At 37.6% G+C, this 15,140-nt stretch overlaps 1 protein-coding gene across 10 annotated transcripts in view; it reads right to left on the bottom strand.

Moving 5' to 3' along the window:
- The window catches only part of ANKRD26 (ankyrin repeat domain containing 26), a 111,291-nt gene that overhangs the window by 85,819 nt on the left and 10,332 nt on the right, over window positions 1–15,140 (bottom strand). For 7 of the 10 annotated variants that reach the window (XM_058681631.1, XM_058681627.1, XM_058681624.1 and 4 more), the window contains exons 4-6: window positions 13,882–13,988; window positions 9,946–10,016; window positions 412–448 (exon numbers count right to left, since the gene is read on the bottom strand). In XM_058681631.1, the coding sequence (XP_058537614.1) occupies window positions 412–448; window positions 9,946–10,016; window positions 13,882–13,988 (215 nt within the window). The remainder of the gene's footprint in view (window positions 1–411; window positions 449–9,945; window positions 10,017–13,881; window positions 13,989–15,140) is intronic. The other 3 variants (XM_058681625.1, XM_058681630.1, XM_058681629.1) reach the window with 3 other exon arrangements.

Here is a 15,140-nt window from a genome sequence, read left to right on the forward strand (position 1 = left end):
GTAATCAACCTCCGTGAACCACAGCTGCCAAAGTAATAAAAAGTAGGCTACAATAACACAGCTACTTTGCAAAGCTATACAATGACTATATAATTTAACAGATGTTAAGCATATGATACAGTGTCTAGTCCAGGATAGAACACTCAACAAATGCTTTTTTCTCTGCATTCCCTTAGGCAACACATAATTCTCATTTCATTTATATTTTGAGAGAGAATACAGAGAGAGAGAGAGAGAGAGAGAGAGAGAGAGAGAGAGAGAGAGAATAACCCAAGCAGGCTGTCAGCACAAAACCCGACATGGGGCTTGAACTCACAAACCTGAGCTGAAATCAAGAGTCAGACACTTAACCGACTGAGCCACCCAGGTGCCCCAACAAATGTCATTTTTAAAAATCCATAAAAATCCTACCTGGTTAAAGAGTCTTCCTCAGAATTCTTATCTTCTACTAAAGGAAAAAGAAAAATACGTTTTAAATCAACATTAGAAAAAATATAGGAAATTAAAAGTGTACAGCTAATGATTTGTTAAAAAGTATTCCTTTGGGACCACACCTGGAAACCACACTACACTGAATGGTAATTATACGACTGGTAGGCTTAATGCACTAAGAAATCTTACTTTCTCTTCTATACTGACCAAAAGCAAGAATGGTTTTTATCAGAATTTGATACCTACAAGTGAACTGATGTTTACAGTGACCATACCTGACTGACCCTATGACACTGGAGGAAAATGGTATCGTTAGGAGAATGATTATCATAAGCTGACAATGTCAAACTTAAACTAGCATGATTTTTCTGGACTTCCACTACTAGAGGAGTTAAAAGAGAGTATCTTTATTTTGCCGTAACATGGCAGAACTTCCCCAGCTCTTCAGCAGAGACTGTTCAGTTTTAGGATGAAACACCCCTCACAAAGTGTGGTCTATAGCTATTGCACTTTGCAGCATGGCAAAACCATAGCAAACAGACTCTCCCTGGCCTTATTTCCAATGACAAGGTAAGTAAAGACTCGGGATTCCAGTTTTATAAAGTTCTAACCTCTTGAGACTGTCTCCTTCCATTGCTAGAGAGTCTATCTAGACCCACCATATATCACAGAGGAGGATGATCCCAATGTTAGTGCTATGTAGTGGTTCATGATGTCATTTTTCTCAACCCTCCCCATTAGGTGACACACATCTAGAGAAATCATGCTTTTTTTCATGTAAGGCATATGTCATCAGATCCTCTACTGATGAGCAACAAAACAAAACAAAGAGCAAAGAATATCTTGAATGCCTACATTCAATTACCGGGGAATTTTAATTTTCTAAACATTCAAACATATCCACTGTATGATTCTAACTATATGACACTCTGGAAAGAGCAAGACTATGGAGGTAAGGGTTGGGGTGAATGTAGGGATAAAGGGGCACAGCACAGAAGACTTTTAAGGCAGTGAAACTCTTTCACATGATACCACAAAGGTGGATTCACATCATTATACGTTTGTTAAAACTCATAGAATGTATAACACCAAGGCTGAACACTAATGCAAATTAGAGACTTTGCCTGAAAATGATGAGTTAGTGTCAATATAAAATGCACCACTGTTGTCAGGGTGCCTGGGTGGCTCAGTTGGTTAAGTGTCCAACTCTTGATCTGAGCTCAGGTTATGATCTCACAGTTCATGGGATCAAGTCCTGCATCAGGCTCTGTGCTGACAGCACAGGATTCTTTCTCCCTTCTTTCTCTGCCCCTTGGCTGCTCACACGCATGCACGCTCTCTCGCTCAAAACTAAACAAAGGAACTGAAAAAAAAAATACTACTAAAAATGTACCACTGTTGTGCAAGATGTTGACAACAGGGGAGGCTAGGCATGTAAGGGAGTGTGGTATGGTATATGGAGACTCTCTGTACTTTCTATTATATTTTGCTGTGAACGTAAAACTGCTGTAAAAAATAAGGCTTATTAAATGTAAAAAAAAAAAAAAAAAAAAAAAAGGTATCCATTGAAGCTACTCTTACCATATATTAAAGCATGATACAGTCACCCTGAAAATTAAGATAGAGATCAAAGTAACACAATATGGGTACTGTCTCCCAAATTGAAGTATATGAAAATACATAAAGCAAAATACAAAAATCAAAAGTTATTTGTATACTTAGGCAAGAAAACAATTGATGAATATGATCAAATATCTTACAACTATAAACAGGGATTCAGCACTGTATGAATCAAACCTGGGTTATCCATATAATTAAGGATTTTATTCTAATTTTAAATCAAAAATCATTATGTTTATCGTATCTAAGAATCACAATGAAAGCTTAATCACATAAAAAAAGATTATAATGACCTAATATTGCCCTAGTAATTTCTGTACAAATACCTACTTCATATGGATGATGAAACTGAAACCAGTACCATGTTATACCATCATATTACTTGCGATTAAAATAAAATTTTAAGACACCACCAAAAATTAAGTTAGGGTTATAATTCCTATGCAGAAAAGATTTCATCCAAGAGGCCAAAGATTGCTACCCTCAGAACATCCTACCTGAATAACTAGCCCTTGGTTGTTACCTGGGATCTTGGATTTAAGGAGGGCTCCCACCATTCCCTAGCAGGTTAAGAGTGGCTCACTGTGCCTAAATGCTGGTACAATCTTATGGTCCTATATTTGATTTCCTTCTGGAAACCTGGAATTTTGGTACATGCTAAGGAGAAGATGCTTATGTGATTAGCATTTGATGAAAAACTCGGGCACTGAGTATCCATAAGACTCCTACTGGCAGACAACATTTCACTTGTGCTGTCCTAATTTGATGCTGGAGGAATTAAGCACATCCTGCTAACTCCACAGAGAAAGGATTCCTGGAAGCCTGCGCTTGGTCTCCTCTGGACTTCACCCCATGCACCTTTTCTCTGTGCTGATTTGCCTTTCTAGCCTGTCCCCATACCAAACCACAGGCATGGGTACAACTACATGCTGAGTTCTGTGAGCTCTTCTAGTGAATAATCAAATCTGGGTGTCGTTGGGGTGCCTCTGACACAACTGCATTATATGAAATTTTTATTATTTAGGTTGATGTCTTATACATGGTTACAGTCAGAAGGTTATTTCACAGAATACTTTTCCTGGAATCTCTTTTTCTTGGTACTTGCCTTGAAAATTCCTACATTCCTATATATCCATTTGAAGAAAGGTATAAAAGGAATAGATGAAATAATGATGTCAGAAAGTGTGAAACAAGCAACAATCCTATTTTACTCAGGGGAAAAAAAAAGAGAATCCTGATGATTGCCACTATGTTCTACCATATAAAAGTTCCTCTCAAATATGAAAAATCAGTTAATTTTCTCCAACTAACTAGGACTTAGTTCATTTTTCTGGCAGCTAGGAATCAAAGAAGTAACAGGGATTGTTCTAGAAAAAACATAACTATCAGAGTATGAAAACATACTATTGATTATAGGTTTTTGTTTCTTTTCCTTGATTTCTTAGAAAATTAAAGATATAGTTCATCTATTAAAGGCAGTTATTGCCAAAATAATCAAAGTCAAAATTACTGCATCCAAATTGTCAGATGAATTATCCACTCCATCCTGAAAAGAGGAGATTTGAGAATTAAAGATCAATAGGACCCATTTGGGGGAAGGCAAAGTGAGTTATCTTATATATAACTGGTTCAAAACTTGGTATTCCACAGGAGTACTGATGCATAGGGGCACTTGTACCCCAATGTTTATAGCAGCACTCTCAACAATAGCCAAATTATGGAAAGAGCCGAAATGTCCATCAACTGATGAATGGACAAAGAAATTGTGGTTTTGGGGCGCCTGGGTGGCTCGGTCGGTTAAGCGTCCGACTTCGGCTCAGGTCATGATCTCACGGTCTGTGGGTTCGAGCCCCGCGTCGGGCTCTGTGCTGACAGCTCAGAGCCTGGAGCCTGTTTCGGAGTCTGTGTCTCCCTCTCTCTCTGACCCTCCCCCGTTCATGCTCTGTCTCTCTCTGTCTCAAAAATAAATAAACGTTAAAAAAAAAAATTAAAAAAAAAAAGAAATTGTGGTTTATATACACAATGGAGTACTACATGGCAATGAGAAAGAATGAAATATGGCCCTTTGTGGCAACATGGATGGAACTAGAGAGTGTGATGCTAAGTGAAATAAGCCATCCAGAGAAAGACAGATACCATATGTTTTCACTCTTATGTGGATCCTGAGAAACTTAACAGAAACCCATGGGGGAGGGGAAGGAAAAAAAAAAAAAAAAAAAAAAAAAAAGAGGTCAGAGTGGGAGAGAGCCAAAGCATAAAAGACTCTTAAAAACTGAGAACAGGGGCGCCTGGGTGGCGCAGTCAGTTAAGTGTCCGACTTCAGCCAGGTCACGATCTCGCGGTCCGTGAGTTCGAGCCCCGCGTCAGGCTCTGGGCTGATGGCTCGGAGCCTGGAGCCTGTTTCCAATTCTGTGACTCCCTCTCTCTCTCTGCCCCTCCCCCGTTCATGCTCTGTCTCTCTCTGTCCCAAAAATAAATAAAAAACGTTGAAAATTAAAAAAAAAAAAAACTGAGAACAAACTGAGGGCTGATGGGGGGTGGGAGGGAGGGGAGGGGAGGTGATAGGTATTGAAGAGAGCATCTTTTGGGATGAGCACTGGGTGTTGTATGGAAACCAATTTGACAATAAATTTCATATATTAAAAAAATAAAATAAAATAAAATAAAATAAAAACTGATAGACTCAAAAAATAAATAAATAAACCAATGGATGCTTTGTTTAAAAAAAAACAAACACTTGGTATTCCAATTGGCCATATATTCTTGTTAAGTCACAGCTTACCAATTTCTGAAAAATATATTAAAGCAGTTCACATTAAAACTGTACCCAATAAAAATTTCTACCTGACAATCCAGAAAATGCTTTCAATCTTGACAGACCATCATCACTGACACTATCACTATCACTGTGTGTACAGGTAGAAAGTCGTTTCGCATAAGAAACTCATAAAATATGACACAAACTTTAGATTAGGTAGCCCATTGCCTTAGAAGGAAATATACATATATGTTAAACATGCATATGGTAGAAATGTATTCTAATAGTAGTAGATTCCAAGACAATTTTCCTTAGAGCTTTCTTTAGGGATGAAATTCAGAAAGGGAGACTAAAAGGAGAGATATCAGAAGAAGGCAAATCAAAAGAAAATAAAGAGAGACAGCACTAACAAAATACAGTCAGGTATTCAAACATAACAAAAAAGACACAAGAGAAAATAATCCTGTATTGACTTTTTTACCGACATCACTAGAATTCCCAAACTAATGAGAACTAGTAGATTCAGCGCATCACCTGACATTTTCTCCTTGTTATGGTATTAGTTTTCTGCAATAACATATTGACACGAGGTCAGTTTCTCCAATCTGCTGCTCTGGAAACTATTTCTTTTTTTTTTTTTTTTTTTTTTTTTTTTTTAATTTTTTTTTTTCAACGTTTTTTATTTCTTTTTGGGACAGAGAGAGACAGAGCATGAACAGGGGAGGTGCAGAGAGAGGGAGACACAGAATTGGAAACAGGCTCCAGGCTCCGAGCCATCAGCCCAGAGCCCGACGCGGGGCTCAAACTCACGGACCGCGAGATCGTGACCTGGCTGAAGTCGGACGCTTAACCGACTGCGCCACCCAGGCGCCCCTCTGGAAACTATTTCTGATCAAAACTTAAAACTATTAAAAATACAGCTGCATCGTGATTCCATTCCAGAGACAGGGCCTGACAGTGGCTTCCAGCTGTTGCTGCCAGATTTTTGTTTCAGTATTCATCCAGAAGAGTTCATCAAGGACTTGAGGAAAACCTCAAATACTCCCACAAGAAACAGGTAAGAATGACAACACTTTTCCTCACACTTGACTCCTAGGTTTTGACAATTATGGAAAAATGCTGGGCAAGTATACTCACCAGGCTAGATCATTTTCCCTTGACCCTGCCTGGGTAGGTGTTGCATTTACAAAAAGTTAGATAAGACCTTAGTTGATATGTTATTTTTCCATATTTGGACACAGAAAGTACCAATCACATAAATAAAAGACCTTACAACTCAAAAATTGTTCTTTTGAAAAGATTACCACCAGAGAACTTGTAAAAGTTAAATCCAACTTTCTTTGTAGCAATTTGATAAAAATATTCCTCCTTGAAATTTTTAAAAATTTTTTCAACATCACTTCCTCTAATTCCTCGCCTTTTTCCCTAGCACTCCTCAGTCTTCTTTACTAACTGCCATTCTTCCATCCATCCTCTCTAAATTGGTATTCCCAGGGCTTGTTCACTGGCCTTCTCATTCTACATGTTCTCCATCATGGACAAGCTCAACCTTTATCCAAGCTATGACTGTGCCTAACAATTCTAAGCAGATTATTTCAAATGTGCACCTCCAATCTTGAAGGCCTATCTCCAGCTGGAAACTCCTCAATTATCCAATTACTGAGAATATCCTACATGGATATTCCATCAAATTCAACATATACAGAAAATTACTGGTCTTCCTCATTCCTGCTGCTCTCCTCTGTTCATCTGATAAAGTCCTACTCATTCTTCATGTCCAATTTAAATGCTAGCGCACAACCTGGAAACCTCTGAATCTTCTGAGAGTTCTCTCTCACCCCCTAACTTTTTATATTCAAGAATCACAAATTCGTATTAACTATACTCTTTCTGTCTCTGCTTTATCTTTCCCCTGCCACTGCCCTAGTCAAACATGAGTTCTTAACTGATGATTTTCACAGGGGAAAAAAAAAAAGCCACCAAATATTACTGTTATTTCTTAAATGAATAAAAAAATTTTTAAGCAAAACAAATGAGAAAGACACAAAGCCCAGAAAAAAGATTTTTTTTTAGTGGAATAAATTGAACCCCCTGACGTTTTCAACATAGACAGCTGAAAGTTTCATAATGGACTAATACCAGGCTAAGAAAACAAGAGCTTCCTTTGCTTCCCAGTGTCTTTATGTGGTTTCCTATAATCTATCCTCCATATGAGGGTTCAGCAAACTACGGCCACAGGCCAAATCCAACCTGCCATCTGGTTCTGTAAATAATGTTTTATTGGAGCATAGTCCCATGTCTTCACTTACATATTGCTCGGCTGCTTTCACACTACAAGGGCAGAGCTGAGAGACCACATCACCTAAAATATTCACTGGCTCTTTAGGAAAAAGGCTTGGTGATCTGTATTTTATGCCATAACCAGAGTGTCCTAACTCAAATCTAATCTTATTAGTCTTCTGCTTCAAATTCTCCAAAACCCCTGCATCAAATACTGCTGGCTCCCTCCCTAAGATCCATTCCATATTCTTCATTCTTGCTAGAGAATCACAACTTTATTTGGATATTCATTGTCTCAATACACAAAGAAGGTGGCCTCACCCTGGCTTCAAAGAGAAAGGATTATTCTAAGCTAATCACAGTACCTGATTTACCAGGGACCAGTTTAGGAATGAGTATGTGATGTAACCCAGTCTTTAAAATGTTAGAGGAAGTCTACTGCAAGCCTCTTCCTAGTTAAAAGAAACACATAAAGAAAAGCAGTCCTTCCCTCCCACTGGATGTTGCCATGTGAGAATATGATACCTGGAGCTGTTGCTAATTAGCCACCCCGGAAAGGAGAAATAAAAATACCACCAACTCCAAAACTGAACAAGAGACGACTGGCATCCTGATGACATCACTGAACCATCAAAACATTTCTGGTTCCTACTGTTTTAGTCACTGTTAGAAGTCACCTATTATTTGCCGCTAAAAGCATTCTACCGAAGAAACTTCCCAAGGCCTATCAGGTAAGATCTACTTCTTTCTATAGCACTGACAAACTTCCATAAGCTTGTCTTACCTAGGTATTCACCTCATTCCCAACCATTCCCATAGCACACTTTTTATACCAGCAACACCCAACTGCTCATAAATCCTGCAAAGTTCACTCGTACACCTTAGACTTTGCACTGCTGTGTACTCCACCAAACACGTAATCGTGATAGATGCTACTCCTGCGAAACAATGTCATTCTGCCTCTTTACCTGGCAAACTTACTACTCACTCTGCACGCTTACCTCAGATTCTACCCAGTTTTTTAAAACTCTAATCCCTCACCGTGAACTTACGGTAACTGGAACAAATGCCAATAAAAAATAACAATGATAATTATAAGCTCTATGAGACTCTGTCACCTAGTAACCACTAAATAGACTAAATAATGAAATTGACAGTGATAATAACAAACTCCTGGAGTGTAGAGACTGTTTTTTGAGTGTTTGTAGTCTACAACAACAGAAAACACTTAGAGGCTAAAAGGCACTTAATAGTTATTTGTTAACTGGACAAATGAAAATGAATAAAAATGTTTTCTTTGAAAACTATTTTTAAAAAAACCACAGAAATTTTTCTGTTTAAGAAACCACAGGGACAGCTCTATTCTATTATGACCACCTTAATGATCAAAACGCTGTCTGTTCTATCTTTGCCTTTCCTGTAACTTCCAAAACTAACCTACAGAAGTTCTTTGGTAACAGTCTACCAAGTTAAAGCTTTCTTCATACTTTTCAGATTATACAATGCACTAGGTGCCACATCTGGGAGCAACAGTAGCATTTTTGGTATTGTGAAACATTTTTGTGATTTTATTACATTTCTTGAGCCCAAGTTGCCCTATTTCAATACTTACTAAGATAATCTTTTGAATAATGGCAACAGACTATCTTATAATAATAAAATGACAGCCTCATGACAATTATCCAACAAACTGACAAAAACATTGTTCTAATGAAGTCAACATATCTCACTCTGGATTTGTTGTTGTTGTTTTTAAATGTTTATTTTGAGAGAGACAGAGCATGCATGTACAGGGGAGGGGCAGAGAGAGAAGGAAAGGGAAAATCCCACGCAGGCTCTGAACTGTCAGCAAAGAGCCCAACAGAGAAGTCTGACACAGGACTCCAACTCACCAACTGTGAGATGATGACCTGAGATGAAATCAAGAGTTGGACACTTAACCGACACAGCCACCCAAGCGCCCCCTCATTGTTTTGATTTGCGGAATGAAGTTGATAATGGTGAGACCTTGATGACACAAAATGTGAAATAACCTATGCTTCTCAACAAGGCATTGCTTTTCTTCTGTACTATTGGCAGCTATCTGTAAAAAACAATTTCATTGGCATTGCTGCACACTAGCTAAGTTTTGCAGTTCTTATTATTTGCCATTTGTTTACAGTACCAGAAAAGTACTGTAGAATTCCCAGTTTTAAGGAATGGTTCATTTTTTAAAGAGACAAATCACTAGGTAATAATATTTACTAAATATAATCAATTTGTAAACATTATATAAAACATCCATTTTTATAGCAAGTACCATTTGTTACAATATGTTTATGGAGGAAACATAAAAGATATTAACTTAAAAATCTTTTTTCTTTGGGCACCTGGGTGGCTCAGTTCGTTAAGCATCTGACCTTGGCTCAGGTCATGATCTCGCAGCTCATGAGCTCAAGCCCCACATCGGGCTCTCTGCTATCAGTGGTGGAGCCTGCTTTGGATCCTCTGTCTACCTCCCTCTGCCTCCCTCCTGCTCACTCTCTCTCTTTCTCTCTCAAAATTAAATAAACATTTTTTAAAAATATGTTTTTCTTATTTACACAAAGATATCATATGGTATTTTAGGGGTCATGACTAAAATAATGAATTTCTTTTCAGATAATACAGCCTCATATTTTCAATTACCTACAGTTAACTTCTTAAATAATTCTGAACATTAGACTATAAAGAAAGAAATTAAGAAAGAAAACAATACACATGCAATTTACACATTGGTGTTTTTTTCTTCATTGTTCTTTCATTATCAAAACTTCCTAATTCTGACTTTACCTATGTTAGGACCACCAAGAGCAATTCACTATGTAAAGTCTTACCTGGACTGCTATTTTGCAAAGAATTTTTAAGCATGATTTCTTCTTTATGTCTGCAAATTATTTCGTAATTGCTATGTATAAAAAAGGGTGATAAATAATATTACTATTGTAATACTGATATGAAAAACATTTACCAAATATATCAAATTCTTAGAGTATTTCAAATAATATCAGAGCAAATACCAAAACTTGGAATTACCCCATATACTTCAAATTTGTACGTTCTATACACTTTTCATTAACTATGTACTTAAAGAAGAAAAAACAGTAAGATGAACGAGTCATGAATTCAGGGCATTATAGCTTAGTAAATTAGAATTAGTTTGCCAGGGGCACCTGGGTGGTTAAGCATCCAACTTCAGCTCAGGTCATGATCTCACAGTTTATGGGTTTGAGCCCTGCATCGGGCTCTGTGCTGATAGCTCAGAGTCTGGAGCCTGCTTCGGATTCTGTATCTCCTTCTCTCTCCGCAACCACCCCAAGCTCACACTCTGTCCCTCTCTATCAAAAGTAAATAAACCTTAAAAAAATAATAATAATAATTAGAATTAGCTTGCCATTATGGAAAGTGTTTTGACTCAGAAGTCCTAGCTCTATAACCAATAGCTATTTGTTCTTGGATAAGCCACTTCTCTTTGGCTCAAAATCTTCCTCTATAAAACAAGTATATTACTGCCATATTTTACAAAGTTGATAAAAGGATTTAATAAGATATTACACCCAAAACATGGCCTCTCAGGCAAGGTGATTGATGCTCATTACTGTGGGAAGGGCAATATGAAACCTTCCATGACCTCAGAAAAGATGCTCCACAGGATTTAAAGCAGGGGTACAGGGGGTGCAGGGACTCAAGTTGAGCATCCAGCTCTTGATCTCAACTTGGGTCTTGATCTCAGGGTCATGAGTTTGAGCCCCATGTTAGGCTCCATGCTTTTAAAAAAAAAAAAAAAAAAAAGGCAGGGGTACAGATCTAACAAAGGAGAAAGGGAAGTCCGATCTCTTCCTGCAGCATTATTTGAACATCTCTGACAGCTTAGAATGGTCCCAACTAACATCTTCTGGTAAAAAAAGAGAAACAAGATCCTCAGAGGGTAACTCATAATGAATGTCTAGGCTAAGATATGGGTTCCACATAAGGTTTTTGAGTGTGTAGGGAAAGGGGTGTATGGTTAAAGCCAGGAGGCCCAGCTGCCAGAACAAGGTGCTGGTGCTTTGGGATAGCTGCTGAGCGTTTGCGCTGCATGTGCAGTGAACAAAAGAAACTATGTAACTTTGAAATCTAAGTGTGGATCACCGTGAAGACTGAAAAATCTGGATCAGCAAGGGAATCCTGGGAGCAAAGGTCAATCACGACCAGACTGCAGCACCAGTTTCAACAGCAATGCCGCAGCAACAGAATCAAAGGGAACAGTAGAATGATCAGGATGTTCTTTTTTCCCCTCCTTACGACTTGTGAAAGAGGACTGTCTCTTTGGTCTTAGGGTGCTCCTTTGGTTCTTGGAAAATTCAAGGGAGAGAGTACAGGAGATAGCTCTCAAAGGAAAGTACAGGGTTTTCCACACAACTGAACATTTCAAGACCCAAGTTACTAGTTAGAAAACACAGAGATGTAACATTATTTGTACCCCATGCATAGGGGTTATACTTGAAATGAAAGGGGTAAGGTTAGGATCCTTAAGGATAAAGGTCTCAAAAGTCCTGAGATAAAGAATCCTGCACACATTTCTACTTCCAACTAGTCTAGTCCTTTGCTTGATTTCTGGCTAATGTTGTGGACTAACCAACTGCCATTCCAAAACTGCCTGACCAAACTACGAAATCCCATTTGTTACGTACAAAGTTAACAGTTAAATTATTTTAAACCTCAGTTTAGTAATTTTAGCATTTTAATACAAACACTTACAGACTAAAACCCTTAATATAAGCATATTCATCTGCAATCCATGCATATACATCTTGAGGAAAGGGATCAATACCTTGCTGAAGAAGAAGCCTGACTACATTTGTTGATTCATAATTTACAGCAAGCATGAGGGCTGGTCTAAAATAACAGAGATAACTTCACTCTTAGGAATTTAGTTATTTAAACAACTAATTTCGATATACTTTATCAGGTTAATATCTTGCCTGTCTGTTCAGAAGCAACCATTTACATGTTCAAGTGTTCATCTTTGTAAATTATCTCCAAGACTAAAATGAAGGGACAAAAGGGAGCTTCTTGTCCCACTTGGGTAATGTATTATAGAGTTGCTAATTTAAAGTCCTTTGATAAACAAGAAACTATGTGGAGGTCACTTATCTGAATAGGTAAAGATTTTAAAAAAGAATTCCCCATGTCTTCCTTAATCTGATACGGTGCACTTCAAAGCCATCTAGAGGTCAAGTAAGTATAAAAACTATCTACAGGTTTAAAATGATAATATTTTAATGTGAATGCTAATAAAATAGGCATAATTATAGTTAACAATGCTGATAAGCATATGGCAGGCACTAAATTAAATGCTATGTATATAAAATATAGTTTACACAAACCACCCTTGAAGGATGTATTATTATCCTCCTTTTCATATCAGGAAACATATTTAGTGATGACACGTAACGCTCCCAAGGTCACAACACCTAGCAAGTAGGAAAGCTATGAATAAACCTAGTCTTGTGTGAATCTAAGGCACATCTCTTTCTTCTTTATCACCCACCTGTAACTTATCCTCATTAAAGGAAAAGTCTATTCAGTTAAAGCTACCTTTCATCTTTCTATGCATACCAATTAAAAGTAAAATTAAAAAATACATACTGGACATGAAAAAGGATAAAAACTGATGAGCCTATAGTATCCAGTAATAGTAATTAATCATCACTTAGAGACCATCTAACGACAACAGTATTCCTCAAAAAAAAAAAAGGCAATTTAAAGCAGAGTGATCCAAAAGATAAAACAACTCCTATTTATGTTTAACATGCGTCTTTTTTTTTTTTTTTAACATTTATTTGCTTTTGAGAGACAGAGCACAAGCAGGGGAGAGGCAGAGAGAGACAGGGATACACAGAATCCGAAGCAGCTCCAGGTTCTGAGCTGTCAGCACAGAGCCCTACGTGGGGCTCAAACCCACAAACCATGAAATCATGACCTCAGCCAAAGTCACAGACTTCACCAACTGAGCCACCCAGGCACCACAATATACATCTTTGAAGGAAAAATATATATGAAGTAGAAGTTCTTTTTTTTTAGTTTATTTATTACTTATTTTGAAAAAGAGAGAGTGCACTCGAGAGTGTGGGCGAGGGGCAGAGAGAGAAAGAGAGAGATTGAGAATCCTAAGCAGGCTCTACACTGTCAGCACAGAGCCTGATGTGGGGTTCGAACCCATGAACCATATGATGATCACCTGAGCCAAAGTCAGATGCATAACCAATTGAGCCACCCAGGCACCTCTATGAAGTAGAAGTTTATAAAATACCATAAAAAGATTAAGAAGTCCAATATTGTGTCATAAAGTAAACTAACAGTTGAGAGTCCACCCTTTATAAAATTAATATGAAATCCCTTTAGTTAACACAAAATCATGTGGAAAAAAAAAAAAAAACATTGCAGGGGCAACTGGGTTAAGCATCAGACTCTTGATCTCAGCTCGGGTCTTAATCTCAGAGTCATGAGTTCAGGCCCAGTGTTGGACTCCACGCCGAGCATGGAACCTATTTAAAAATAAACACTGCAAATGACATTAGTCAACATTATCAAGGAATATGAATTCCTGCTATACCCTGTTCTTCATGTTGCCCAGTCAGAATAATTGCTTTCTGCCTAACTGTTGATGTGTTGACATTTTTCACTATATAATTATAAATTAATCTTTTTCTTCTTAAGTTAATCTTCCTGACTTGAATAATTATTACCACTCTAGAACAATACTAAGGTTTAAAAGAAAACTACTGCACCTTTTTAATTTATCAACTGCATGTATATTTGCTGCCTTTTCTATTAAAAATTCCACTATTTGCTGTTTGTTTTCATTTACAGCAACTAGAAGTGGTGTGAAGTTATCCTGTAAAAGAGCAAAAACAATTTATAATTTACAAAATTACATATTTCCATACCGAATTTTAAAACTTACAAAAGATCCTCTAAACTTAAACATATAATACAAAAAGTAAATACAAAATGGCCTCTTCCTTCCCACCCCTGTGCTTTCACCTGCTGCTGCTTCTCTTTAAAATAGCCCTCCTCCACTGGGGCACCTGGGTGGCTCAGTTGGTTAAGTGACCAACTGCGGCTCAGGTCATGATCTCATGGTTTGTGAGTTTGATCCCTGCATTGTGCTCTATACTGACAGTGCACAGCCTGGAGCCTGTTCCAGATTCTGTCTCCCTCTCTTTCTCTCTGCCCTCCCTCCCTTGCTCGCACTCTCCCACTCTCTCTCAAAAAGAAACAAACATTTAAAAAAATGTTTTCAATAAAATAGCCCTCCTCCACCTTCTTCAACAGATTATATGCAGTCATGCCCCCAAACTCACTTCAAACCCTGACTGGTTCCAAGATCTTTGTTTGTATTGTTCCTATTATTGTGCTGTAGTTATTGTTAGGCAAAATATAAATCAGAAATAAAAATATAATAGCTTATCAATAAAAATTCGAATACTGGTTTATACAGATCATTTTTAGCATAATGAAAGCTACTACATTATTTGCATTTTTAGGGATCAATGCTGAGGAGAAAGATAATATTGTTTGCAATAGGCATAATCTATTCAACTATAACCATGATTAATCTAATATGCTTTGCAAATATTCCAATAGGAATACGATTATTTACAGTACACATAAGGAAAGTGTTTTTTTGAAACCAACTTATGGGGCACCTGGGGGGCTCAGTCAGTTAAGAGTCCAACTTTGGTTCAGGTCATGATCTCATGATTTGTGAGTTCAAGCCCTGCACTGGGCTCTAAGCTAACAGCTCAGCCTGGAGGATTCTGTCTGCTGGGATTCTGTCTGCCTTTCTCTCTGCCCCTCCCCTACTCATGCTCGCGCTCTCTCTCCTTCATAAATAAATAAATAGAATACAAAAACAACTTCAAAAGTCTAACTTGGAAAATTCAATCCTATTCCTAACACATTAACATAAAATACAAAATATATATTATAAATTAATATTGATTGTCTTAAAATCCTTGAAATCTTTATCAAAATATACCATAAA

Source organism: Neofelis nebulosa, chromosome 8 (genome assembly GCF_028018385.1).
Source record: "Neofelis nebulosa isolate mNeoNeb1 chromosome 8, mNeoNeb1.pri, whole genome shotgun sequence".
NCBI lineage: Eukaryota > Metazoa > Chordata > Mammalia > Carnivora > Felidae > Neofelis > Neofelis nebulosa.